Here is a 27,427-nt window from a genome sequence, read left to right on the forward strand (position 1 = left end):
CACATATAATATTTTTAACACTTTTACAGCCAAGCGGAAACAAGATGGAAGAAAAGAAATGCAAGGCTAGCATAGGGACAATGCATTAGCAGAATATCTAATAGCAAAAAAGAGACTTGACTTGGAAAATAAAGAAAAGGAGATTGTTGTAGCAAAAGTTAAGTTAGATTTAGATAATTTAAAAAATTAAAAATTACTTAAAAGGAATATTAAATTTCATAAATTAAGTAGGCAATAATAATTTTATGTTAGATAGTTTTTTAAGTGTATGTACAAATTCTAAATTAAATATCTTGCATGTACTAACTACCATGTAATTATCATTTTGGAAAATAAAAAATAATCAAATTATCTTTGGAGTTTATTTTATAAATTATCTTTGGAAGCAATTATTTATAAGTACATAGTTGTATTTCAGATGTAAGTTTTGAAAAATTGTTACGAACAATTATATTATTTTCCTGTAATGTATCTGCGACTGAAATTTCTAATTCTAATTCTTCTAAATTCATACTTCTGACGATATTATGCAGCATGGCAGCTATAATAACAGCTTGCATATTTTCTAGTTTTAATCTACTTTTCAATGATATACAGGGAGTCTTCTTTTACAAATACCAATGCATCTGAAAATTATACATTATTCGCTTAAATTATTTTACAATACAGTATAACAAGCTCTTAACTAAAAAAAAAGATTACCTCTCTATAGTATTTCTTGTTTTAATATGCGATTCATTTTAAATCGTTCCGATTGAGTATGTGGGTTAATTAATCACGTTAAAAGATAGGGTTGTGGGGATAGCCTCTATCGGCAAGCAAATAGCAATTTCCAAGTCCACCTTGTTATCAATGTTCTCTTGATATGTAGATAATTTATTATAATAGTGTCATATTAAATTCATATAAACACCTAAATATATAATATAAATAAATAAAAATATAATAATAATATATAATAATACTAATATAAATAAGGTAATATAAATAAGAAATACCTTTTCAATCGGAATGGTTAATTATAGTTGTATCATGAGTAGACCCAGGCCATCAAGCAACAACATTTTGAAACATCAATGATGCATTGCACACAAATTGCACATTCAAAATACTCTTTTTCTATTTCTAAATTCCTCTCCTATATTTGAATCTGTAACACAAATATAAAATGTAGAGGTATCAGTGTGTAATAAGAATGAAGGTAAATAGCCTACCAGGTTATTGTATTAGTATATGAATGTCATTTAGGGCACCATGGGAATCCAGCAGTATTATAGAATTCCTGTTGAGTGTGATTTTGTAACACAACAAAAATTAGGTATAATTTTGCTATTGCTATAAACAAATATAAGTTGTAATAACGAGTACTTTTATGGTTAAAATTTATCTTACCTTTTTGACGTTACACTCAAATATGGTCTCATTAAATTAATCAATTCATTCACAACACCTTTGCTCAGAAATCTATAGTCAAATTCGTAATTATTGATCTTCGCCATGTAATTCAGACGATCTTTATTTTCCTAACCATATGATATCGGCCTCACTATCACTATCTGCATCACAATCCATTATCATTTGAAATAATTCCATATCACTATCATCACTGCTACAATATGCCAATATGAAGAGAAACAATTATTAAATTATAGCGATTTACTTTCGAAAGATAAACATGTAACCGGCCGATTTTGACAGATAAGCGAATGCCCATACTAGAGATAGCGCCGCCTACCGGAGAGTTACTTAAAACTCATATTGAAACGGAAGTAAGCACGATTTGTATGAACGTTCTATCTTTAGCAGGCTATCCGTCCTCCCGACGATGGATAGATAAATCCGATAGGAACTGCTGCCCGTCGATAGGTTATTGGAACGTAAGTAAGGACAAAAATATAGATTTGTCTATCTTTAGTAACCGAAACTAGGGATAGATAGGTTATTGAAAACGGCCGTAAATCAAGCGCTTACCTACCAAAGTAGGTACTAGAATTGAAAAACTAAAAAAAATACTATGCTTTAATTACATTTTTGGCGTTTAGCAAAAAATAAATACCTATTTTGGATTAAGGCACTTCATTTCTATAGGTGCGACATAGCTATTAATGGATAACTACTTAAATAAAATTCATAATTATTATTTTTTTTTTTTCAGGAGGAAACCGCCGGACTTCCGCATTCATATTTAAATAACTAACACCCTCGCACAGCATTACGAGTTTATAGTAATAAGTACAAGGAAGTCTCAATAAACTACCTACTTGTACAACATGCTCCACGACTCCACGATTTACATTAAGTTCCGTAATTACTGTTACAGTAATTACAATTTTTACAGGTTTTATTTACCGTGGACATCATTTCTGAACTTATGTAAAGTACATATTTCATAACAAAAATTGACACCTGCTTGCGGGATTTGAACACTAGGATAGTGGTCTCGTTCGATACTAGTACAACAGGCATCTTCTTTAGCCTACGAGAACTTAATTTATAATGACAGTGTTAAAAGAGATAGAGAGTGCGATAAAACGAGTATACAAGGCTGGCCGCCCTTGGACGCGTTACCACCCGTCACCCCTATCGAACTTAAAGACCTAATCAAAGACCTACGTCCTCGCAAGGCTACCGGCTTAGATGGTAAGTATATATAACCACATTATTAAGCTTCTACCCGCCAAACTCTTCGTAATGTGGGCATCTATTTTCAATTCCGCTATGACGAACTGTATCCATACATAAACCCGGCATACATATACCCGGTAAACCCAAAACCATCCGACGAGCGACCACCTAATTAGCCCCTCATGTTTCTAGACAAACTGTACGAGCGTCTGCTCTACAAAGGCCTTAGAGACTTCATCTCATCCAACGGCATTCTCATTGATGAACAATTCAGATTCCGCGCAAATCACTCATAGGTGCACCGCCCGGAGCGGATTAGATCGTGGGGCTTAACTGACCAAAATCGCTCTACATGGGAGCTCTCTTCTTCGACGTCGCAAAAGCGTTCGACGAAGGCACAAAGGTTTGATTTTCAAACTATTCAACATAGGCAGTCTCGTGCCCATAATACGGGACTTCTTGTCGAACCGCTTTTTTCGATATCGAGTCGGGCGAACTCGCTCCTCCTCGCGGCCTCTCACGGCCGGACTTCCACAAGGCTCCGTCCTCTCTCCGCTCTTTAGTTTGTTTATTAACGACATTTCCCAGTCGCCGCCGACCCAATTAGCCTTATTTGCTGACGACACGACCGTTTACTACTCGAGTAGAAACAATTTCTTAATCGCGAGGAAACTCCAGAGCGCAGCTGTGACCCTTAGACAGTGATTCCGTAAATGGCGCATAGACATCAACCAAGCACAAGGGTGCTCTTTCAAAGGGGAAATTTAACCCGTAATTTCTCCCACATTAGGAGAAGAAATCTCACACCCCCGATCACCCTGTTTTTTTTGTCTTGGACATTGATCAATACTCGTATAAAAAGATAACATATTAAGGAATCGTTTATATGTCTCGTTGTTATTGTTTAAAGTAGCTGTAAGATTCTCTTATAAGCATAATAATTAGAAATAAGTTTAGGTATATTGTTCAAATGGTTTCCCTGACACCAGAGGAATCAATGAAAATCGTCTAAAATCTTAATACTATAAAGCTTAAAGCAAACCTTAAAAGCAAAACCTTAATAATATAAATACCTGTATAACTTCGATATTCGTCACCACACGGGAAAAGCAAATTAGCTATAAAAACTCGACAACAAATCAAAAAAAACGAGACGGATTGATAAGCTTTTGGAAGTCGGTTAAAAATAGGGTTATTTCTGCCTATAAAGCCCCGGGCAAAGCTATTGTAAAATTACTAATACATTTTTAAATCCCTGTTACGTCGTAACAAAATTCTAAAATATAAAATAATACAAAAAATAACTACACACACAAACAAACAAAATAACTAGTTGTTACTAGGAATGATAACCGCGCGCTTTAACTAGTGATATCTTCATATGACATAACATCCTAAACGTCCGGGTCTAACATGACAACAGGAATAACAAAAAAGAATGAAAACGCACTTGCATTTTCGATTATGTACTGAAAGAAAAACAATCTGACGTAGTATTTGATCTCAGAACTGGCGCCTAAAACAATATTCATGCTTTCATATAAATTAATTTAGTTAAAATTCTTTTCGTGAACTGAACGATAGATCTTCGACACCGTCCACGCATTACGATAAAACTGTGCAAACGACAGCGATGTACCAAATAAGTCTGTCAAACGAATCGCAGAGGACTCATACGTGCCGACATAGTACAGAAATAGTAGGTAAGGTTATGAAATTTATTACTCGTATTTACAAGAGAAACGAAGTAGGTAGGTGCGCTTTGATTTTTTTGTGATTTGAAAACTTTAAAATGTCAGTACAAAAGCCCGGTAACATTAAAGTCTGGCAAATGCGGCACAGCCCGTCTAAAGTCTTCGATGGTACAGCAGAAGCTGTACCCGATGTCGATTCGATCTGGTTGCCAGCCAATCCAGTTGAACGCGGTGTTGTTGCGGCAGTGGTCAGTGCAGAATTGCAAGGCGCGTACTTCAGTTTCAGTGTAGTACGGGTTGTTTATCGCCACAAAAGCTGTGCCCTTTTGTAGGACAGGCTCATACACAACCTTAAAAAAATTGAATAATAATAATAAGTGATAATAATAACTGTCGGGCCCCAAATTCGGATTCCCTCCTGTGTTATGGGTACCAAAGGCTGACATACATATTTAAATACGTTTAAATATATACATAAATTCAAAAAAACAACTAGACAAAAAGCAAAAAGATCTGTTCATCACACGAAAGTTTGCCCGATGTGGGAATCGAACCCACGAACCTCAGCGCATCAGTCAGGTCCGCTAACTACTGCACCACCGAGTCGGCCAGTTCAGGAAATCACTGTATATCCTTTTATCCTTTTTCTCGTTTCTAGGAAATTGGGTAGATTGCTAGTTGACAATACAGAACGGCTCAGAATGTTGTGTATATAAATATTAATATTTGTACGTACTTTGTAAAAGTACAACGGAACAGGTATCTGAGGGTTATTGTTAGTGTCCCGGTAAAGGTAAATATCAACAAGTTGGCCATTTTGGTCCCGTAGTTGGGTTACGCCGAAGGTTCCCGTGTAAACAGTAGTATTATATCCTGCTTCACCAATGCGTGCACGGAGTTTCTAAAAGAAAAATACTTCGTTTAATAGGTACTTTTATCTTATTCTTTAAAATCTAATATAAAGAAAATTTTGTTATAATAGCCGGCAAACTTCTTGAGCATTTGTTGACGTAGTGGGGGTAAGTTCGCGCATGGTACACTCACGTGCAAAAACATTATTTACTCTGCGTCATAATGCAATTAAATTATTAAAATCAACATATGTATTTATTTATATATTTATTAGAACATCAACAAAAAATATAGGTTAATAATTTTAATAATTGAATCTTGGGGTAAAATAGATATTCCTTCTATTAAGTAAAAACTAGAGCTGTTGCCAGGTCTTGGTTCAGTTGAAGCGAAGCTGGTATTTGTAATTTTTTTTTCGTTATCAAAATCTTGACCATCTACTACGTCACTATTTTCATCACCAGAGTCGCTATCATGATGAGTCGACATAGTGCTCATCGGTGTAGTTTATAACTCGGTCGGTTCGGTCTTCTTTTTTGTCTATAATTAATTATTTTTTGAAGATATTCGATTCGTAGTAATCGAATGTAACTTTTTTCAATTACCAGCTTCCGATTATTTTCTGTTTTTTTTCCATCTGAAGCCTAGCTCTTTCATAATTCGTCGTAAACTTCATTTCGAGCCATTAAAATTTATATCTTCTTTAAATTTTTCGAAGCCTTTCTACGGTACGGAGTTTCGCTGCTTGTTATGTAGTTATTATGAATACATCTTTTTATTACAGATTGAATGAAACTATCCATTCCGGTAACTTTCTTCTTCCCTGATCTTTTTTTACCCGGAGTTCGAAACACGGCGAGCAAGCCAGAGCCTTTAGCTTCGTTAATAATGCACCTAACAGTACTCACTGATGTTTTTGTTGCTTCCGAAGTCTGTTTTACTTTTTCCATATCATTCTTCCCCTGTTTTATAATGAAGCAATATACGTCGTACACAATTTTTCTACCCTTTCCTTTGAATACTACACCAGTTTGTTACGTGTAGTGTATGTACGTATAGTGTATTTTTTATAAAAAATCAACAAACACTCGACAAATAGCAATGGTAACAAAGTCAACAAGCAATTATAACAAATAACTTAACGATTAATAACGATAGACTTTTCACTATACGCAAGCGTACTTTTGGGAGCAAGCGGAACGAGGGCGCGGTGCGGGACGCAAGGTTCGACTGATCTACCAATAACGCGCTCGATACGATTTCCCCTGCCTTCGCGCCTCACCCTCACCACCAAAGTGATCTAAAATTAGGTTCTGCGCAGTCAAGGTCATTTGCTCAAGAAGTTTGCCGGTGACTATAGTTGGCATACGCTTCATATTAAAAACTTGCGCAAAAAGGACATGGGCCACTCTCCATACATTGCACGGCCCACTAAACGAAGTTCAAGGACAGTAATGAAATTTAGTTTAAATAACAGACTATAAACAAATTAAAATCAATATTGTTCATGGGGATACAGAGATATTTAAAAAATAAGATAAGATTTTTTAGGCTACCTATATCATATGATTTGCTGTCAATACACTTACACTTTAACATCATCATCAGCTTAAACCTAATTCAATGAACGCCAAGACTTAATTTTATGCACAACAAAATATAGTAAGCAGGTATATCGCAACGAAACACTTAATAATATCCACAATGCGCACTAATGCGAAAACGACTGATCAAATGTAAAACGTAAATAAACATTAAACAAGCGTAGTTTTGTTTTTGCTTATGATCAATAATTATTGATCAATGTAATGATTTATTCTACGGATTTAAAAGTATAAAAATAGATTATTGTTTAGATATAATGATTTATATTAGTTTTAAAATCTATTAATTAAATATGTTATTATATTTTGCTAGTTTTTTGCAATATAATGTCTTTTTTAAGAAGATTTAATGTGGATTGTTTAAAATATAAATATATTTTACCTATGGCAACTCCTTCAATATTATCAACGTAGCTTAGTCATGCTAATTTCTTTTTATTTATGTTTTTAATTATCCCACCATTAAAATACCCTTTAATTTTATATTATTTATGTAAAAATGAAATATTTTTTTCTATAGATATTTCATTCGTGTCCTTGAGAGCACTAGTAGCTGGGCCGAAAATGGCCCATGTCCTTTAAGTTCCAGCTACTAAGTTGGGCCCGGGACGGGATAGAACCAAACGGGGGGGCGGTGCCAACGCGAAACGACCATCGCAAGCACCCCAGCCCCGTCCGCTGTCTCCGCCTCCGTCTAACATGGACGAGGGGTGGAACGTGGTGGCCCGGCGGGGTAACAAGAAGGCCCCATTGACAGCTCCACAAGTGGGTGGAGTGTCGGCGGCCACGGCGGCTCAGGCTGCTCCCCAACAGGGTCGAGCGCCTGTAGCCGCCAAAAATAAAAATAAAAACAAAAAAACAAAGAAGCCACAGCGCGCGCCGCGATCGGCGGCAGTGGTCCTAACGCTGCTGCCGGCTGCCAAAGCAAAGGGCATGACATACGAGATGTTATTGCTCGGGCGCGCGCGGCAGTTGACCTGGATGAGATCGGGGCGGGGGAGGGCCTCCGCTGTAGGCAGACAGCCAATGGGGCCAAGCTGCTAGAATGTCCCGTTGCCGACAGTCCCGGCATCGCGGAGCGTCTGGCGGCAAGGCTCCGTATGGTTCTGCCTGAAGAGGAGGTGCGGGTGCTTAGGCCGGTCAAGATGGCTGAATTGAGAGTGACCGGCCTGGACGACTGCACCACCAGGGGTGAGGTGGCGGCGGCCGTCGCTGCCCAGGGCAACTGTGCCCCGCAGAATATAACCGTAGGCGAGCTGCGCTCTGGTTATACCGGGGCCGGCTCCGTGTGGGTACGTTGCCCGGTGGAGGCGGCCGTCGCCCTGGCTGCTCCTCCGCCTGGGAGACCGTCGGGGGATCCGGGCAGGTTGCGCGTGGGCTGGATAGCAGCCCACGTGCGCCTGTTAGAACCACGTGCCTGGCGGTGCCTAAGGTGCTTCAGCACTGGGCACTGCCTCGCCAGGTGCGTGAGTGCGGTTGACCGCAGTGGACTGTGTTTCCGCTGTGGTCAGCCTGGACACAAGGCGGCCGTGTGTGTGGCTGCGCCGCATTGTTCATTATGCGCGGCGGCCGGACGCAAGGCTGATCACCGGACCGGGGGCAAGGCATGCCCCCCGGCCGGCAAAAATGCAATTCGAAATTGGCGCCGCCAAGCTAAGCGGCGCCAAAAGAAGCGGTCGGCCGGGGGAGCACCGGCTGACACTTTGGCCCCCGCTGAGGCGTTCGAGCCCGATACCGGGGACAATAGAGTAGGGGAGGGGGCGATGGATGTGGTCCAGCCTTAATGGATCACACCTATAGCTTCCTCCAAGGAAATTTGAACCACTCCGTCGGGGCTCAGGACATGCTGCTCCAGACTATGGCGGAGTGGTCAATTGACGTGGCTGTGGTCGCCGAGCCGTACTTCGTTCCCCCAGCGGACGACTGCTGGTTTGGGGACGTTGATGGCTTGGCGGCCATACATATAAGAAGATCCGCGATGATTCCTCCCCTGGCGATGGTGACCAGGGGCCCCGGGATCGTCGCGGTACAACTAGAAAATACCGTCGTGATCGGGGTGTACTTCTCTCCAAATCGGCCTACCGTCGAGTTCGAGCGGTTTCTGGACGGGCTAGAGGTGATCGCTCGTCACCTCTCTCCCCGTTCGGTGATACTGGCGGGGGACTTCAATGCGAAGTCTGTCGCTTGGGGTTCCCCATCCACGGACGCTCGTGGTAGGCTGTTGGAGGAGTGGGCGGTCGCGGCCGATCTCTGTATCGTTAACAGGGGCTCGGTCGTGACATGCGTGCCTTGGATGGGAGAGTCAATCATGGACTTGACGTTCGCGAGCTCGTCCATCGCACAGCGCATCCTGGGCTGGGGCGTGGTGGTGGGGGCGGAATCGTTGTCGGATCACCGGTATATCCGGTTCGATCTTTCCGCTCCCGCGCCGACGCCGGCCGCAGGCGCTCGCGGGGTTAACCCCCCGCGGAGTGCGTCCCGATCATTCCCTAGGTGGGCATTGAAGCTCCTGAAGAAGGCGCTCCTGGTGGAGGCCTCTATAGTGGCGGCGTGGACGCCCATGCGTCCACACCCTTTCGACGTGGAGGCTGAGGCCGAATGGTTCCGCGGCGCGATGCACCGCATATGCGATGCCTCGATGCCCCGGGTCGGCCCTCGGCGTTGTGGACGGCGGCAGTCGCCCTGGTGGTCGCCCGAAATTGCGAGACTGCGTGCAGTCTCCATTCGGGCGAGCCGCCGGTGCGCTAGACACCGCCGTCGCCGCCACTTGCGGCGCGACGGCCCCGTCGCGTTCGCGGAGGAGGAGACCCGGCTGCACGGCGAATATCGTGCTGCGAAGGTCGCCCTGCGGCTGGCCATCAGGCGGGCCAAGGAGCAGAACATGGAGAGACTCTTGGAGGCGCTCGAAGCGGATCCATGGGGGAGCCCGTATAGGCTGGTGCGCGGCAAACTGCGCCCGTGGCCCCCCCCTTTGACTGAGCGACTTCAGCCTCAACAGCTGCGGGACATCGTTTCGGCGTTGTTCCCGCAGGAGCGGGAGGGTTTTGTTCCCCCTGCTATGGGTGAGCCGTCGGACGCCATCGACGGCGAAGCCCCTGCTGAGGTGCCCCGTATCACTGGGGCAGAGCTCCGTGTGGCCGTTGTCAGGATGACTGCAAAGGACACGGCCCCCGACCCGGACGGAGTCCATGGCCGGGTGCTGGCCTTGGCCCTCGATGCCCTGGGGGACCGGCTCCTGGAGCTATTTAATGGTTGCCTGGAGTCGGGACGGTTTCCGTTGCTCTGGCGGACGGGCAGACTTGTGTTGTTGAGAAAGGAGGGGCACCCGGTGGATACAGCCGCCGGGTATCGTCTTATCGTACTGCTGGACGAGGCGGGAAAATTGCTGGAGCGTATTCTGGCTGCCCGCATCGTTCAGCACCTGGTCGGGGTTGGACCTGACCTGTCGGCGGAGCAGTTCGGCTTCCGGGAGGGCCGTTCGACCGTGGATGCGATACTTCGCGTGCGGGCCCTCTCGGACGAGGCTGTCTCACGGGGTGGGGTGGCGCTGGCGGTGTCTCTTGACATCGCCAACGCATTTAACACCCTGCCCTGGTCTGTGATAGGGGGGGCACTAGAGAGGCATGGAGTGCCCCTCTACCTCCGCCGGCTAGTTGGCTCCTATTTGGAGGCCAGGTCGGTCGAATGTACCGGGTACGGTGGGACCCTTCACCGTTTTCCGGTCGTGCGTGGTGTTCCACAGGGGTCGGTTCTCGGACCCCTCTTGTGGAACATCGGGTACGACTGGGTGCTGAGGGGTGCCCTCCTCCCGGGCCTCCGTGTTATTTGTTACGCGGACGACACTTTGGTCGTGGCCCGGGGGATGATTATAGAGAGTCTGCCCGTCTCGCCACAGCGGGAGTGGCCCTCGTCGTCGGGAGGATAAAGAGACTGGGCCTCGACGTGGCGCTCAGTAAATCCGAGGCCTTGTGGTTTCACGGGCCGCGGAGAGCGCCACCTGTCGACGCCCACATCGTGGTTGGGGGCGTCCGGATAGGGGTCGGGGTGCAGTTAAGGTACCTCGGCCTCGTGTTGGACGGCCGGTGGGCTTTTCGTACTCACTTTGCGGAGCTGGTCCCCCGGTTAATGAGGACGGCCGGTTCTTTGAACCGACTGCTCCCAAATATCGGGGGGCCGGATCAGGTTGTACGCCGCCTCTACGCTGGGGCGGTGCGATCGATGGCCCTGTACGGTGCGCCTGTATGGGCTGAGCCGCGCAATCGGGCTACTATGGCTCGGTTCTTGCGCCGGCCGCAGCGCACCGTTGCTATCAGGGTCATCCGTGGATATCGCACCGTCTCATTCGAGGCGACGTGTGTGTTGGCGGGGACGCTGCCATGGGAGTTGGAGGCGGAGTCGCTCGCTGCCGACTATCGGTGGCGCAGTGAGCTTCGTGCTCTGGGCGTGGCGCGTCCCTCCAAAAGTGAGCTGCGGGCGCGGAAGGCCCATTCTCGGCGGTCCGTGCTCGAATCGTGGTCGAGGCGGTTGGCCAACCCCACGTGGGGTCTACGGACCGTCGAGGCGGTTTACCCAGTGTTTTATGACTGGGTGAATCGTGGCCGAGGACGCCTCACCTTCCGTCTGGTGCAGGTGCTGACTGGGCACGGATGCTTCGGAAAGTACCTGCACCGGATAGGAGCTGAGCCGACGACGAGGTGCCACCATTGTGGACACGACCTGGACACGGCGGAGCATCCGCTCGCTGTCTGCCCCGCATGGGAGGTGCAGCGTCGTGTCCTTGTCGCAAAGATAGGACCAGACTTGTCGCTGCCTGGCGTCGTGGCGTCGATGCTTGGCGGCGACGAGTCTTGGAAGGCTATGCTCGACTTCTGCGAGTGCACCATCTCGCAGAAGGAGGCGGCGGGGCGAGTGAGGCAAAGCTCTCCTCACTACGCAGAAACCCGCCGCCGCCGAGCAGGGGGTCGGGACCGGGGTCCCGTCCGTAACCCGGCCCCCTAAGGGCTTCGGGCTCCACCCGCTTTGTGCGGGGAGCAACCTAGGCGTGGGGCGGCGTGGTAGGTCGCGTTCCCCCGACCGCTCCGGGGGAAGGTGTAGCGCGGCGCTATCAATCGGGCTCTTGGCCCGTCGACCGAGGGAACCGGCGGTCGTGTTGCTGGCGGCCGCCGGTCCGGCGTCTGGGGGACGGCGGGATGGATGTAATGTGCACTGCGTAAACCCTGTCCCGCCGTCTCAATAGCTCCGACTGGGTTCCCACCCGGTCCGGGGTAGGGCGCCGGCTGTGAGCGGCAGGAGTTTTTAGTGAGGTTCGACTCCCACATACCCCACCTGCTGTGCGGGTGGGGATCCGGCGATTTTCTCCTGTGGAAAAAATAAAATAAAAAATGTCCTTTAAGTAGCACTTCTTTGAAAATACTCTTTAAATTTGTTCGAATAGGAAAAAAAATTGCCTGGAATATTGAAAAAATTCTAGGTCTCTAGATTTTTGGGTTTGTTGGATCATCAGTCTGAAGGATGATGATGGCATAAGCATTCTGTTGTCTATCAATATCTATGAGTACGACTACTATTATGAGTACAGCTACTTAGCACTATACATATAGGTTATGAATTCGTTATATGGTAGGCAGCGGCTTGGCTCTGCCCCTGGCATTGCTGACGCCCATGAGCGACGGTGACCACTTACCATCAGGTGGGCCGTATGCACGTCTGCCTACAAAGGCAATAAAAAAAATAAAAAAAAATGATAGCAAAATATCCGCATTCGCACTTGCGGATTTCCTACTTACCCAAACCGACCTGTTGTGTTTTTTTTATTAGATCGTTCGTCTATTCAATAGTCTAAATTTAATAATAACCTACCTGTTCAAGCGAGTTCCAGTTACCCGCATTAAATGGTTGCCACTGAGGGGCGGCATTGATGAAAAAAAACGTGGCTCGCTGACCAGTAGCAAAAATGAAGTCAGTTTTCGCGGCGAGGTGGCCACGGGCCATATGTTGTGAATTTGTAATGTATTTGCCAGCAAGTTCTGTACCCACGAGGGACGCTAGTATAGTTTTTTGTTGAGCTTGCGTGTACATTGTATTGACGGAGACCCCAGGGAAAAAACCTCCAGCTGAAAAAAGGGAAAAGGTCGTGAATGTGAACTTATGCGTGAAGACCATTTGGCCTAAAATTACATTTGTGAAAGACAAACATAAAATTAGTTATTCAATTGTATTCAAATCTGTCTGTTATGTATTTTATTTATTTTATTGCTTAAATGATTGCACGAGCTCACCTGGTCTTAAGTAGCTATGAGAACCCATTGACATCTGCAACCTAAATGCCGCTACCCACCTTGAAACATGAGTTCTAAAGTTTCAGTTTTAGAGCAGGGGTGAGCAACTTTTTTAATCAATGGGCTTGGATTCTTATTATACGATGTTATTTATACCTTCAACGTCGAAGTCAATCGTGAACATTTGTTAAGTACGTGAAATACGTTTAGAAATTAGAAAAAATGGTATCTGCCTGCGGGATTGGAACATCGCTACATCGCTTGATACGAATGCACCGCCTTGTTATCCTTTATGTTATGACAACCTTAAATACGACGAGATGATACGTTTTCTATAGTCAGTATTTATTGTTATGGCTAACTAGTTTGAGACCCTTAATTAGAATAATCATTGTTTCTCGCAGCTAACCTAACCAGCTAGGTCTGGTAACTCCTGTTTGGTGAACTGCATTGGGGGGATTCTGCTCGTACCACGCATATAAAACCTCCAGGCGGTTCTGGTCAAAGCATGACCAGTACAATGGATAGAAAAAATTGTTTATAACGAAACCGACCCTGTAAAGTAATTGAACAGGTAAATAACAATTTTATATAAATTGGTGTGTAATAAAATAATAAAAAATAAGCAAAAGCGGCGGTAGGCAGCGGCTTGGTTCTGCCCCTGGCATTGTTGAGGTCCATGGGCGACGGTAACCGTTCATCATCAGGTGGGCCGTATGCTCGTCTGCCTACTAGGGCAATAAAATACGGATCTGAATTTTGTTAAAAATTTCAAATATCTAGTTGATCAGGAAGCTGGTTCAAAAACCCGGACATCCAAAAAATAAAACAAACGTATAGTGTAAATTATAAAAAATCTCGTACCTGATAACAGTATTATTTCCATAGCATGTTTCTGATGTAGCCTGAGCTTCATACCGTGAATGACCTGAGCATGTGATGTTTCTAAATTCACTGTGGCCATGGAACCAGTCGTTACCAGAAACTAGCGTATTGCTGACGCAAGTGGCGAGCTGAAATGTTAAAGACCTTTATTTGATTTGCTTGACTTGACTTGAATCTTGATATAAAAAGTACGTAACTAGATAATTTTAGTTAAATTTTTCATTTTAAATGTATAAGTAAGTGTCTCGTGTTTTTTATCTTTATATTAGGCTCTCATTTTCTTGACAATTGTTTTTCATTTAATTAATTATTGTAATTTGTTGCTAAAAGTGGTTGCATCTATAATATACGTTTTATTTATTAGTCTAGACATTTGAAAGTGCTCACAAGTGATATTAACAGGTTACCGAAGTTACTGTAAGGCTGAAATTTTAATTGTCATTGTACGAATTTAACTGAAACTTCAAACCGGAAGACGTTTTTCGCAACACACGCGAATTTGGTTTGTGATCACTAAGTGTATTTTCCAACAAATATTAATAGCTAAAAATATGAAAACTAACATCAAGAATGATTTATAATAATGCAACTTACAACGGGAATGCTTTGAACATTTAAAAAAAATTCAAACCTGTCCAGAAATAATGAAGGAATCAGCGAACATATATAAAAATATCCACAGTCTATTGTATAGTATCCTAAATTTTGAAGCCGATTGATATTAGACAAATCGATTTAGCCGGTCTTAGTTGATGCACCTCTCATTGAGCGTTATCTATTTTTATTTGAAAATGACGTGGGTGAGATCAAATACAATTTGAAAAATATTGACAATGTAAATCTTAATCCTAGTGTGGGGAAGAACCATAATTTATTAATTTGTATTTTGACAGATTTTATTTCTGTTAGCTTTTGTTATTTTTAGAAGAACTTACACCAGAGCTAGTTGACGAAGTAACGTTAGGATGTTGAATAACTCTTTTAGTCCCTGTACATGTGACAAATATTTGTTCTCCAACACTCAGATGGATCTGACCTGTTGTTCCTGTTGGAATTATGTAATTGCTACCTCGTAGATACACCGGCTGGGGTTCGCCTAGATCCCCATTGACTTTAAATGCGCAGCCTGAAATTTATTTGTGAAAACACACGAACTAAAGATTAATATATAAGTATTTTTGATTAGTAACGGCTTACAAGGTTTTCGGCAATTTTTCAAAGTGGCTATTTGATAAGATTGAGAATTCAATTCTAAAATTCGTGAAAACACAATCTATTGAAGACATCTGTATTGAATTATTAATAATTCATTAATTAAATAAATTAAACGTAAAAAATGAATAAGGAGACTAAGGAAGGCAAACGCGATTCGACTCGGTGAAATATTTCGTATTGATTTTTATTATCAATGGTACTTTTATGTGGTTTGGGATTAGACAATATTAAGATACCTAATTATTGACATTTATTATGACGAGAATTAAGGTGGTACGTTTACCTATACAGAAAATTATATAAAAATATATTATATACATCTAGCTGTAATGTAAATTTAAGATTTAGTTCACGCTTTGACAAATGATATGATAAGATATGGTAAACTATTCAGTCAATTAACAAAACTAAAGACAGATTACCAATTGTGATAACTCATGAAAATACTTCTTTTAATATATATATATATATGTATATAATGGGTAGGGAAAAAGCTTCTTCGTATTTTTTGAGAAAATTCACAAAAAAAATTAATATAATTTATTTACATTTAACTAAAGTATGTAGGTACCATTTTGTTGGTGGTGGAAACAGGTGGAAATCTGAAGGTGCAAGGTCAGGACTATACGGCGGATGCATTAACGCCTACCAGCCAAGCTCTCTTAATTTTTGCTGAGTGACTAAAGATGTGTGAGGTCTAGCATTATCATGATGAAAAACCACACCTCTTCTGTTGATTAATTCCGGCCGCTTTCTCTCAACTTCTTGCTTTAATCTCATCAGTTGTTCGCAGTAGAGTTCAGAATCGAAGGTCCTGCCTGGTGGTAACAGCTCATAATGCTCTTCCAATCCCACCACACACACAGCATCACCTTTTTGCGAGTTAACCCGGGTTTCGCCACATTCTGTGAAGCCTGACCGGCCTTTGACCACGGCCTTTTTCGTACGTTCTTGTCAGACGTGATCCACTTTTCATCACCAGTTATCAGCTTCTTCAAAAATGGTTCGGTTTCATTACGTCATAATAAAGAATCACAAATGAGTACACGGTTCATTAGGTTTCTTTCAGTGAGCTCGTGAGGTACCCAAATATCGAGCTTTTACAAAAAAGTACACAAGTACGCAGTTTTTTTCAAATGCGCCAAAACTGTTTTGTGGTCAATTCTCTGTTCTTCAGCTACGTCGTAACTACTGATATTCTGATTTTGCTCCACTTTTTCAAAAATAGCATCCATTTTATCCGAAATAGGGCGACCACAGCGACGTGCATCTTTGACATAAAACATTCTGGATTGAAAATGCTTAAACCAAATTTGTGCTACTCTCATCTTGACAGTACGAAAAATAAATGAAAATCACAGATTTTTCTAATATGAATTTGGAATTATCTTCTTTAAAATTTAAATTTTTAATGATACCAAAACAAGCCAGGTACAAATAGTATAGCCAAAGAGATTTTATTACAAGTTCATACATACTATAATGCGAAAAGACTTCCCCCAACCTATTATATAAATCAGAAAATACACTATTTGGCCACGAACATGATCAAGCATCTTGGTGATCCTTTATTTAATAATGAAAAATACGGATTACCTGTTGCAGGAGTAGCCCTGTCATTAATTTGCCACTTTCTTTCTTCTATTTCTAACCACGAGTCCAGATAGTCTTCAAAATCGTCTTCATTGAGATCAAATGCGAAACGGCTTGGCTCCGGAAGTTCTATGTGCCAGGAAATAACTGTCACTGTATAGGTGATTATCAGAAAAATAAATAGCGCCATTTTTATTTTTCAATATGACTTAAATGTTTCGAGATATTATGCGCTTGCCTAATATAAGGGAATTTTATCTCAAGTGTAGCTAAGTTCTTTGATTAAACTGAATTCGCGCGATATGATTTTTCAATGAAAACCAAGCTATTTATTCGTCATATCTAGTTCCAGTTTATAATATCTGATTATCTGTAGATTAGATACAAATTAGAAGTAGTTACGTAAAAGTTGTGAGATATCTAGTTACCTATTCAGACTGTTTTCGTCATTTAAATTAATTAAATATGAAATTAGTGTTTTAAGCCCGATATAACGGTGAATTATGATATATGATTCAAAAACAATAATATTAATAAGTGTTCGCGACGGACATGAATGAATATAGTTAAATAGATATTGTTCACAACGGACATAGATACAGTCAAAATCTGTTATAACGACATCGAAGGGACTGCTCAAATTCAGTCGTAAAAACCGATAGTCGTAACAACCGGTGATGTTTAATGTGCATCGTGCAAGTATAAACAAATCGATAGGGAATTATTGGAAAAATATATTTACACAATACGCGATTTTTCTTCAATATTAATTTGTTTTCTTTTTTTTTGTGACATTTTTAAAGTTTCATGAATAACTCCACAAAGTTTTGGTGCGTCTTGTGTATAGATAAGTAACAAACTAACTGAAGAAATATGAAGAAGCGGACTTTGACTACCGCATGCACGTGTTTTGTTTCTAAGAATTAGAAAAGACCCTACACTAAACTAAATCCTATTGTTTTCTTTCGTGATTTTAAAAGCCATTGAAGACAAATGTGGCTACCTATTCAAATTGTTTACAATACAGCTTAGCCGGTCGTTCTAACAGATCTAATTCTCCGAAATATTAGTTAAATGTGGTCGTTTTATGAGGTATGTCGTTATTACCAATGTCGTAGAAAGCAATATTTTTAATAAGGCGGTCATATGGCATTCAGCCGGGACCTTTGTTCTTGGTTATTATAACCGGCATGTTGTATTAAACGATGTCGCAGTAAACGGTTTTGACTGTAGTTGTAAAATAGATAGGAAATATAGTAATACGCTAAAACAGTTCTAATAGAAAATGTCCGTAAATAGATATGTTAGAATAGAAATATGTTCGAGACAGCGAGCCGACGAGTCAAGACCTCTCCGGAAGAAGAGGAGAGAACCGACGAACAAGAAGAGACTCGCTCCTACGCCCTGCGCCGGTCAAGCCACGAGGACCGCGTGAACGCCATATTGAATCCTTCGTTATTTTCCTCGAACCAATCCCAGCACCCGTTCCGCGACAGCCACTGCGGCAATACTCGAGCTGCCACGTTTCAACACGTAAGAAGTCTAAAAATCACACGTGGTGGCCGAAACCTGAGCGGTGGCCGTCCGGAATAATAAGTTTATTTCATTTATGCGAATTTCAACATGTGAGACTAGTAAAAAATACGGACAAAGGCCTACAATCTAAGATAATACTTACATTTATTTCATTTAATTTTATTACTAACCATTTTGATGACTGTGCAATGTTGCCCTCTTCTCGAAGGAATTCAATATTAATATAATTCTACAAAAACAGGTAGGTGCTATTAGTTGACAGCATGAGCTTGGATGACCTCCGCACGGTGGCCGGCAAGAAGTGGATGAGGAGAGCCGCAGACCGGGCTCAGTGGTGTGGATTGGGAGAGGCCTATGTCCAGCAGTGGACGACTGTGGGCTGTTGATGATGATGATGATGATAATGATGAGCTTGGAGGCTAATTATTGACATGTTTAAAAAAGAAAAAGAAATATTGAGTGGTTTGGTATCGTAGCGCATACCTATGTATTTTGGTGGATAAAATGGATTTGGATAATAATTAATAAAATATAATCGTATGTAACTATTCAAAATGTGACAAGCAATTAAAACTTTACTCCTCGCCTACGTGTTTTAATGTTGAAAATAGCATTTACGAAGTTTGGGTAGCCGTATTTTACGAGGGGCGGTCAATTCTACTATCCTTGTTTGAAGTTTTGATTGAAAACTAGACATCGATCGGTCTGACTCACAAAATAGCGTGGCTAGATTCCAAAATTGGCTTAAAATTCCCAGTTTGAGATTTGTAATTAAAGTGCATTATTCATTCGCTAATTTTGCATTATGATGTAATTGAATAAGTACTTGTTTTTGGTTGTTATTGATAAAAATTGTTCATAATATTGATTTTATCGTTATTAGATTACTTTATCGATAGTAATGTTACGAAACAAATTAAAATTAAGTTTGCCAGATATTGAGCAAATATTGCCATTACTTGTACTTAGGTAAGTATGAGGTCATCGTACTCATTTTAATAAGGAATCCATGTTCAATCCTGCAATATCGTTATTTTACGTTAGCGTATTTACGTAGGCTGCAGGCTTTTCGCTTTGTATTCTAAAGCAGCAAGATCGCTAAATATTTAAATGTTTACCTACATACATATTATTATATTCCTTAGCTTCGAATTTTAATGCACTGCACTAAGTATACATTATTTGCGTTCAGATTTTGTTTGATCGAAGTTCACTGACACATGAGTCGACTATTATCAAAGCCGGCAATGTGACTTTTGGACAATTATTGGTAAATCAGAAAAACGAATTATTGACTTCGTATTCCATTGGCAGTCACAAAACTCTTCTGAACGACATCTTAGATAAATAACAGGTTAAGTATTAACCTTTATTTAATGCAGGTTTTGAACCGTATTCTTTGAAGGAGACGATTATATTCAAATCAATCTGTATCGCCATATCAATAACAATTTTTTGTCCAAATGCACAGATTGCCACCTTTGATAATAGACGACTCACATACAAATTCGAGGTTGGCTACAAACTGCGCACTTGCTTAAATTTTACTGAAAGTGATTTATAGAAGGATTCTTTAATTTAAACTAAAAAATAGTAGTTACAGTAGTAGCAATATTTTAAATAGCCCATAGCGTGGGTGACATAATAAAGAAAGCTTTGCGTCTTAATACGAGTTAATCTTAGGTTAATGAAAGGTTAATCTTAGGTTAATGACAGGTTAATCTTAGGTTAATGATAGGTTAATCTCAGGTACTATTACGATTACAAAATATAATTCTGTGTTTGAAAATAGACAGCTCGAAATTGAATAATTTCAGGCTTTCAATTAAATTCAAACGAAGCCGCGGGATTAAAGCTAGTAGAATATAATAAAAATCAACAATGAACAGATGTTAACCTGATATAAAAAAACCTAAACTTTTTACATTGTGTTACAGTATTGGATTTATTGTCAACTCAAATAACATCTATTTTTTATCTAATATGGAGGATCTTATGCCATTTTCGCAGGCTTCTTGAAGTTTTGTACTTACACATTAGTCAAGGTCTGTGTTTTAGACTGGAGTTAATAGAGCAAGTTGGGTTATTGTCTTCAACGGCAATGTACATTTAAATTAATTGCGTAAATTAAATGTGGCCCTAAAATCAGTGCAGCAACTTTGGTGCGCTTAACTTATAACTACGATGAGCCGATACAGCACGTAAAGGCTTTTGTTTTAATAATTTTAAAACTGGATGCATTTCAATTTCATATCTTAGTGTTATTTATAAGTGTAAAGTAAAACAAAAATTTGTTTCAGAAGATTAGCAAATTATTTTCTTTTAATATCTGCACATTTCAGATACATTTGATGTGATATTTATGTCAGAAGTCCGTTAACATTGAAAGCTGGAAGGTGCGGAATAGTTCTTCGGAAATCAGCAATGGTACAGCAGAAGCTATAGCCGAGGTCGATGCGATCAGGTTGCCACCCCACCCAGTTGAATGCGTTGTTATTGCGGCAACGGTCTGTGCAGAACTGCAGATTGCGAGCCTCCGCTTGGGTGTAGTAAGGATTGTTGATACTGATAAAGGCGGTACCGAGGCGACGAGAGGAGTCATGCACCACCTGAGAAATTAAAGTGAAACATATGTGTACAGTGTATTTTCTTTTGAATCGGTTTAAATGTAAATAATATTAAAAAAAAAATATATTTTATAATCATCATCATCATCATCAGCCTATATCTCTCCACTGCTGGATCTACGTCTCTCTCCGCCACAATGAACGGTCCTTCGCCTTTCGCATCTCCAGTATATCGTTGCAAGTCATACTATGGCTTATGATGTTACCTTGTAGAAATAAAGTGGTACAGGAATTTGAAGAGCGCCGTTGGATGCACGATGCAAGAAAATATCAACAAGTCGGTTGTTTTGATTTCTAAGTTGTGTTACGCGGAATGTTCCAGTGTAGACCATGGTATGATATCCAGCCTGTCCAATTCTACGACGAAGATTCTGTTAACAAAGATTTGTTAAATTTCAATATTTTTCCATAACTGTTAACTATATATTTGTTACATGCGGTTTTGAGTAGAGGCCGTTCAGTTCACCTGCTCGAGCCGGTTCCAGTTTCCAGCGTTGAAAGGCTGCCATTGAGGAGCAGCGTTAATAAAGTAGAAGCTAGCACGTTGACCGGTTGCATATATAAAGTCAGTCTTAGCAGCAAGATGACCCCGTGCTAAGAACTGCGTGGACGTTACATATCTGTCTGCGAGGGCATTACCCACGAATCCAGCGATCATGTTTCTTTGAGATACTTGAGTATAGGCAGAGTTAACAGCTACACCGGGGAAGAAGTTTCCAGCTAAAAAATAATTTTAGTATTAGATTAAAATGTATTAATAGTTATTAATATGCTATGAGCTATGAATAAGTTCAATTCTCAGAATTCCAAAAGTTTTAAACTTACCTATCCAACTAGGCCTATCAACGCGAGACTGGAATACGGAATTAGGTGGGTTTTGGTGGTACCATACATATAGAACCTCTAAGCGGTTGCGGTCAAAGCAGGACCAATATAGAGGATAAAATACATTGTTGACGATGAATCCCACACTAAAACAAAAATCCTTTTTTTTTTCAAATATCTTAATCTAGCAGAAACATAAGCAACTCTAGATTAATACAATGTTAGATAATATACCGAATAACAAAGTGATTATTGAAGCATCTAGTGTTGGTTTGTTGAGCGTCATGGTGAGCGTGAGAAGAGCATGTGAGTTGCCCGAAAGCACTGTTACCACGCAGCCAATTGGCTGTGACGAGATTATTGTTTTGACAGCTGACCGTCTGAAATGTAATAATACGAGTTTTGTAAAGGAGTAAAAGACAAATAATACAAGTCAAAATGAAATACTAACCCCGACAGCAAGGTTAGAAGCAACATTGGGGTGACGGATCGTACGGCCGGATCCTGTGCAAGCGATAAGAACTTGTTCCCCACGATTAAGACGAATCTGACCTGTATTACCAGTTGGACTTAAATAATTTCCTCTGTGGATATATACAGGTTGAGGCTGACCAAGATCACCGTTGACTCGGAATGTGCAACCTGAAAATATTTACAGTCTTCTGTGACCAATGCTTGAAAAAATCATTAGCGTTCTTGATGTTTTATTTACCGCTTCGGAAATCATTCCTGGTTTGATTGGCGAGCATTTCAGATTGTTGAAGAGCGAGATAGGCATCGAGGTAGTCTTCAAACTCATCTTCGTTAAGAACAAAAGCCAGTTGTCCTGGCTCTGGTAGATCCGTTCGAAGTTTGGAGGGCAGTGCCACCACCGCTACAGCTAATGCTGCGAGAACAAGCGTCAGACGCATTTTTAGTATATTCAGCACTACCACCTTCTGCTAATTTTATACGCAATTTATACTCATTTCGTGTAATATTATGACATTATCAGCTACGTATTAGATTAGTAATCCTATCATTATTTAAACAATTCAAGAGAAAAATATGCTTACCGTCTGGTGTTCCGGATATTTAAATTTAACATTTCCATTCTATTTTCTCTTAAATAGAAGTGTACGTCACATGAAATACCACCAAACCAAATGAAATCTCAAAACGAAACACCAAATAAGGAAATATAACCAATATTCACTTTATAATAATTTTTGTTTGAATACAGAGAAAAGCAGCTCCAGGTCTCCTTTGCTCGCCCACCTGTCCTGGTGAAACTGGAAAGGCCCCTGGGCCACCAGTAATCTTTCAATCATAAAAAAGCTCCTTCAGTGTCTTTAAGAGTTCTCTACTTTAATATGTCTATAGATCCGGTGACAGTTTCAGCATCCTACCCATTTCGGCCGAAAGGTATTCCGGTGTTAAGGACCAGACAGATGTTTACAATGTATTCGAGATTTCGTTTTTTATTCTACCTATTCGCTGTTAGGTAAATCTGAGAAAATTTGCCAACACTAACCCTAGCAAGAGTAGTGCTTCGCAGAATCTACCATCGGATCGGAATGGCGACCCACTGAGAAGATCCGGCGAGAAACTCGGTGGGTTGTGTTTATGGATTAGTTCGCTCGCCAAATCGTAATTCGACGAAGATGGTGACCGGTTCTTGAAGGGCCTAAAAGTATCGAGACTATATAGATCTGGGAGATCCAACAAGACTTGTTTCGGGCGACGAGGGTCGAATATGGACACTTCGTCACTAGATGGTGCTGCATTCACCTTGAGTGTCAATAGGTTACGCTTGTTATTTAACACTACTTATCTAGAGCAATAAAAATAGGTTTAATTTCTTCCACGCCGAAAGTATCACAAAAACTGTATAATTCCATTTAAAATAAACACATTGAACTATCCGAAACCAATTATAATCCATCTATCATGACTAGCTGATGACAACTCGCATTTTGTATTTTGAATTAGAAAATGAAATCAAGAGCTTTAATACAAGATTAACAATATACAATGTTACACATAAATTTGACGGAAAAAAATATTCTTGGACTCTAAAATCTAAAATCTGATTATCGCCTGGAATGGATAATTAATCATTAATACATGTTATGGCAAGATAATGTTCATCATAAAAAATTACGTGTAAAGCACGTTTTTAAATTATGGTAATCTAGCTAGCTAATAATAACTTCGTAACATGACAAGAAGGATTAAGTCTTCATGTTTTACCAATATTTTTTACTCCAAAATTTGCAGTGTATATTAGAAAAAAAATGATGTTTTGTTAATCTCAGTTTAGTAATCGTGCACATTAATCAAAACTCTGGAGTTTAGACAAATTTTTCCTAGTCGGTATCAATCATTTCAGGCGTTGGTGGCAAGCTTCACAACACGCCGCCACTCCTATCTGACGGCCGCCCTCCTCGTGCATTCGTGGAATACCTAAACGTAATACTGAAATAATTATACATATATTTAGGTTTAATTCATTGAGACAATTAAGCCATAGAATTAAAGCTAAATATATGTTTAAGTGTTGATGTGACTCGAAATTAATTAGAAAATTTTACTAAATTTAAAATTTTGAAATCGCTTAAGAACTAAAGGAATTTTTGAATTATATTGACATCTAGAATCATAACTGGGAACTGTCATGCTTACGATGCATTTGCATGAATAATGCATGGAATATCTAGTCTCGCGCTCTCGCGCCACTATTTACAGAACCTTTTGGTTTTTTTTTTTTCTAAATTTCTCTTCTTTTTATTTAATATTCAATTTTCAAAGTTGTCTTTTCCTCACAGATAAATCATGTAGATTTATTTATCGGGTTTTTTTTTACCACTTATTTTCAATTAAATAGGGTTATTAATTAGAATTGCGCTATGACATGTCCTTCTTTAAACGAGGCTTGTGGAGAGTATTAAGCGGTAGGCAGCGGCTTGGCTCTGCCCCTGGCATTGCTGACGTCCATCGCGACGGTAACCACTCACCATCAGGTAGGGTCGTATGCTCGTCTGCCTGTTCGGGCAATAAAAAAAATTGAATTATTTACACAATACATTGTATATTAATTGGATTATAATTGACACCAATTTTAATAACCCGGAAATATGCTAAAAGAATTTTGATCGAAAAGGATTCTCCTTTTGAGATCAAACTAATTGCAGCGGGTAATTGGATAGTCACCCGTAAATTTTATCGTTTTGCAGAAGCAAATTCCAAATGGATACCTGCCATAAGTTTAATAGTACAATTCAAACTCTGTAAGCTACATAGGGCAACGGGTTTATTCCACTTTGTTCCATTTAAAAAATTCACTAACACCTATTTTTCATAACCCATTTATATAATGTTAGTGGATCTTGTGATTTTTATTATTTCCGACTTATACCTCGTAGGTAAAGTCTGCCACTCTTCACTATGACTATGACTTAATATATATACGAAATACCTACACTCATTTGTCGAAAGGAATTATCGTAGTTTTTATGATGGTAATATGTTGAAAAAATCGTGGCTGCATTGCATAGTATATTATCAGTGCTACTTCTAATGCGCCAAAGCATATTGGGAATATATTTGTTTTATTTTATTTTTGTAATATTGGTTTTATTTTAGTGCATTAAAAAATACGTTTTCGTAGACTATAAGAAATTAGTTTGGCTTGAAAGGGATAAGCAGTAAACTGCCTTGATTTGATGACGGTCCGATTCCTCTCGTATAAGTTTGAGATAACGTGAGGTGAGATAGGTATCATAATTCAGAATAGTTCGTAAACTTTGACAGGTTATATGGATTTATGGATGTAAATTAGTTTTCGCACGGTTCGACCTAGACTAATTTTACACCTACGAGTATTTCATCTTATATACCCTTGCGGCGACTGAACAAATACGTATTGACACGTTAAAAATTTATAAAATAGGATCACTTGTTTGTAATTATACAGGTAGGTACTAGCGACTCGCCCTTGCTTCGCTTCGGAAACTGTAATTTATTATTAATTTTTCCACTATTTAATGGATGTTATTATACATATAAACCTTCCTCTTCAATCACTCTATCTATTAAAAAAAACTGCATCAAAATCCGTTGCGTAGTTTTAAAGATTTAAGCATACATAGGGACAGACAGATATAGGGACAGAGAAAGCGACTTTGTTTTATACTATGTAGTGATGTTGCTGATTCATTCCTAGCCTGCAGCATGGTTTTGCGAGTACTATTTTTGAATCAAACTTTATGAATAGATATCGAGAAAAATATTCAGATGTTCAATAATTAAGTAAAATTTTAAATTACCATGTCCCAGTGTTACTGTTATATCATAATATATCAGGCCATACATCCTTATTATGGTGTAAGAATTTGTTCAGTAGTATAATTTAGATATTCTGTAGTAGGTACGTACAACTTGGATTACAGTTCTTTTGGCACAGTGGTGTTCTTGTGAAAGTTGCTTAGTAATGTTAATGTTAAAAGTAGCATTAAGTATTATAAAATCTATGACCTATTTAATTTAATGTGCAAATATGAATTGCTGTATTCATTGCATAGACGGTTCAATGAGTTCTCGACTCTCTTGATGTTAGATAAATACTGGAACTTATAAAGTAATCCTCCGCCGCGGTCCGATATTCTACAACATAAAATTAGTTTAGGGGAAGCTATTATCCGCATAGTGCTGGTTAATAAAGTATAAAATTTTCTGATGGAGCGTATACTAAAAATGCTTACGAATGACTTCCACGGTGAAGCGATAACATCGTGTAATAATAATCAAACCTTCAAAAATTATAATTTGCGCAATTACTGGTGGGCATCTTTTGAGCTTTCACAGTTAGGTACCACTATCATGTCTCTTATTGTCGTAAAGCAGTAATGCGATTTAGTTTTAAGGGTGGGACAGCAATTGTACTGAAAAATTGAGACCTAGAACTCTCATCTCAAGGTGGGTGGCGTATTTACGTTGTTGATGTCTATGGACTCCGTTGACCACTTAACAACAGGTGGGCCGTGAGCTCGCCTAATCACATTAGCCAAAAAAAACACAAAAATAATAATTCCCTAGGGGATTATCGCAAATAATTTAAGTTGATAAATACCGACATTTAAGTATGTATTATTATTTCAGGAATCAGCAGAATTAAATACAATGTATTTTCGTTTCCAAAAACGATTCAAATTCAACCTACACGTATTTTTTTTTTTTGCTTAGATGTGTGGACGAGCTCACGGCCCACCTGGTGTTAAGTGGTTACTGGAGCCCATAGACATCTACAGCGTAAATGCGCCACACACCTTGAGATATAAGTTCTAAGGTCTCAGTATAGTTACAATGGCTGCCCCACCCTTCAAACCGAAACGCATTACTGCTTCACGGCAGAAATAGGCGGGGCGGTGGTACCTACCCGTGCGGACTCACAAGAGGTCCACCAGTAATTACGCAAATTATAATTTTGCGGGTTTGATTTTTATTACACGATGTTATTCCTTCATCGTGGAAGTCAATCGTGAACATTTGTTAAGTACGTATTTCATTAGAAAAATTGGTACCCGTCTGCGGGATTCGAAAACCGTTGCATCGCTAGATACAAATGCACCGGACGTCTTATCCTTTAGGCCACGACGACTGTATGATTGGGTTGCGTTTTGTCTGGCTTGCTGTGCAATCGACTATAATCAAAC

The 27,427-nt window shown here is 40.4% G+C and overlaps 1 protein-coding gene across 2 annotated transcripts; it reads right to left on the minus strand.

The window, feature by feature from the left end:
* Positions 1-348: 348 nt before the first annotated feature.
* Positions 349-22,727, minus strand: Nuc (alkaline nuclease). 2 transcript variants are annotated; one of them, XM_012691673.4, is made up of 16 exons: positions 22,447-22,727; positions 22,186-22,376; positions 21,969-22,114; positions 21,735-21,880; positions 21,376-21,629; positions 21,116-21,280; positions 20,646-20,891; positions 16,750-16,942; positions 14,874-15,064; positions 13,918-14,066; positions 13,463-13,608; positions 12,635-12,888; positions 5,056-5,220; positions 1,393-4,669; positions 999-1,150; positions 349-626 (listed from the first exon to the last, which is right to left on the minus strand). In XM_012691673.4, the coding sequence occupies exons 1-14, from the start codon at positions 22,643-22,645 to the stop codon at positions 4,421-4,423; spliced, it is 2,694 nt and encodes an 897-aa protein (XP_012547127.1). In that variant the 5' UTR covers positions 22,646-22,727; the 3' UTR covers positions 349-626; positions 999-1,150; positions 1,393-4,420.
* Between the last annotated feature and the right edge of the window lie 4,700 nt (positions 22,728-27,427).

The sequence above is a fragment of the Bombyx mori genome, chromosome 13 (genome assembly GCF_030269925.1).
Source record: "Bombyx mori chromosome 13, ASM3026992v2".
NCBI classification, from domain to species: Eukaryota; Metazoa; Arthropoda; class Insecta; order Lepidoptera; family Bombycidae; genus Bombyx; species Bombyx mori.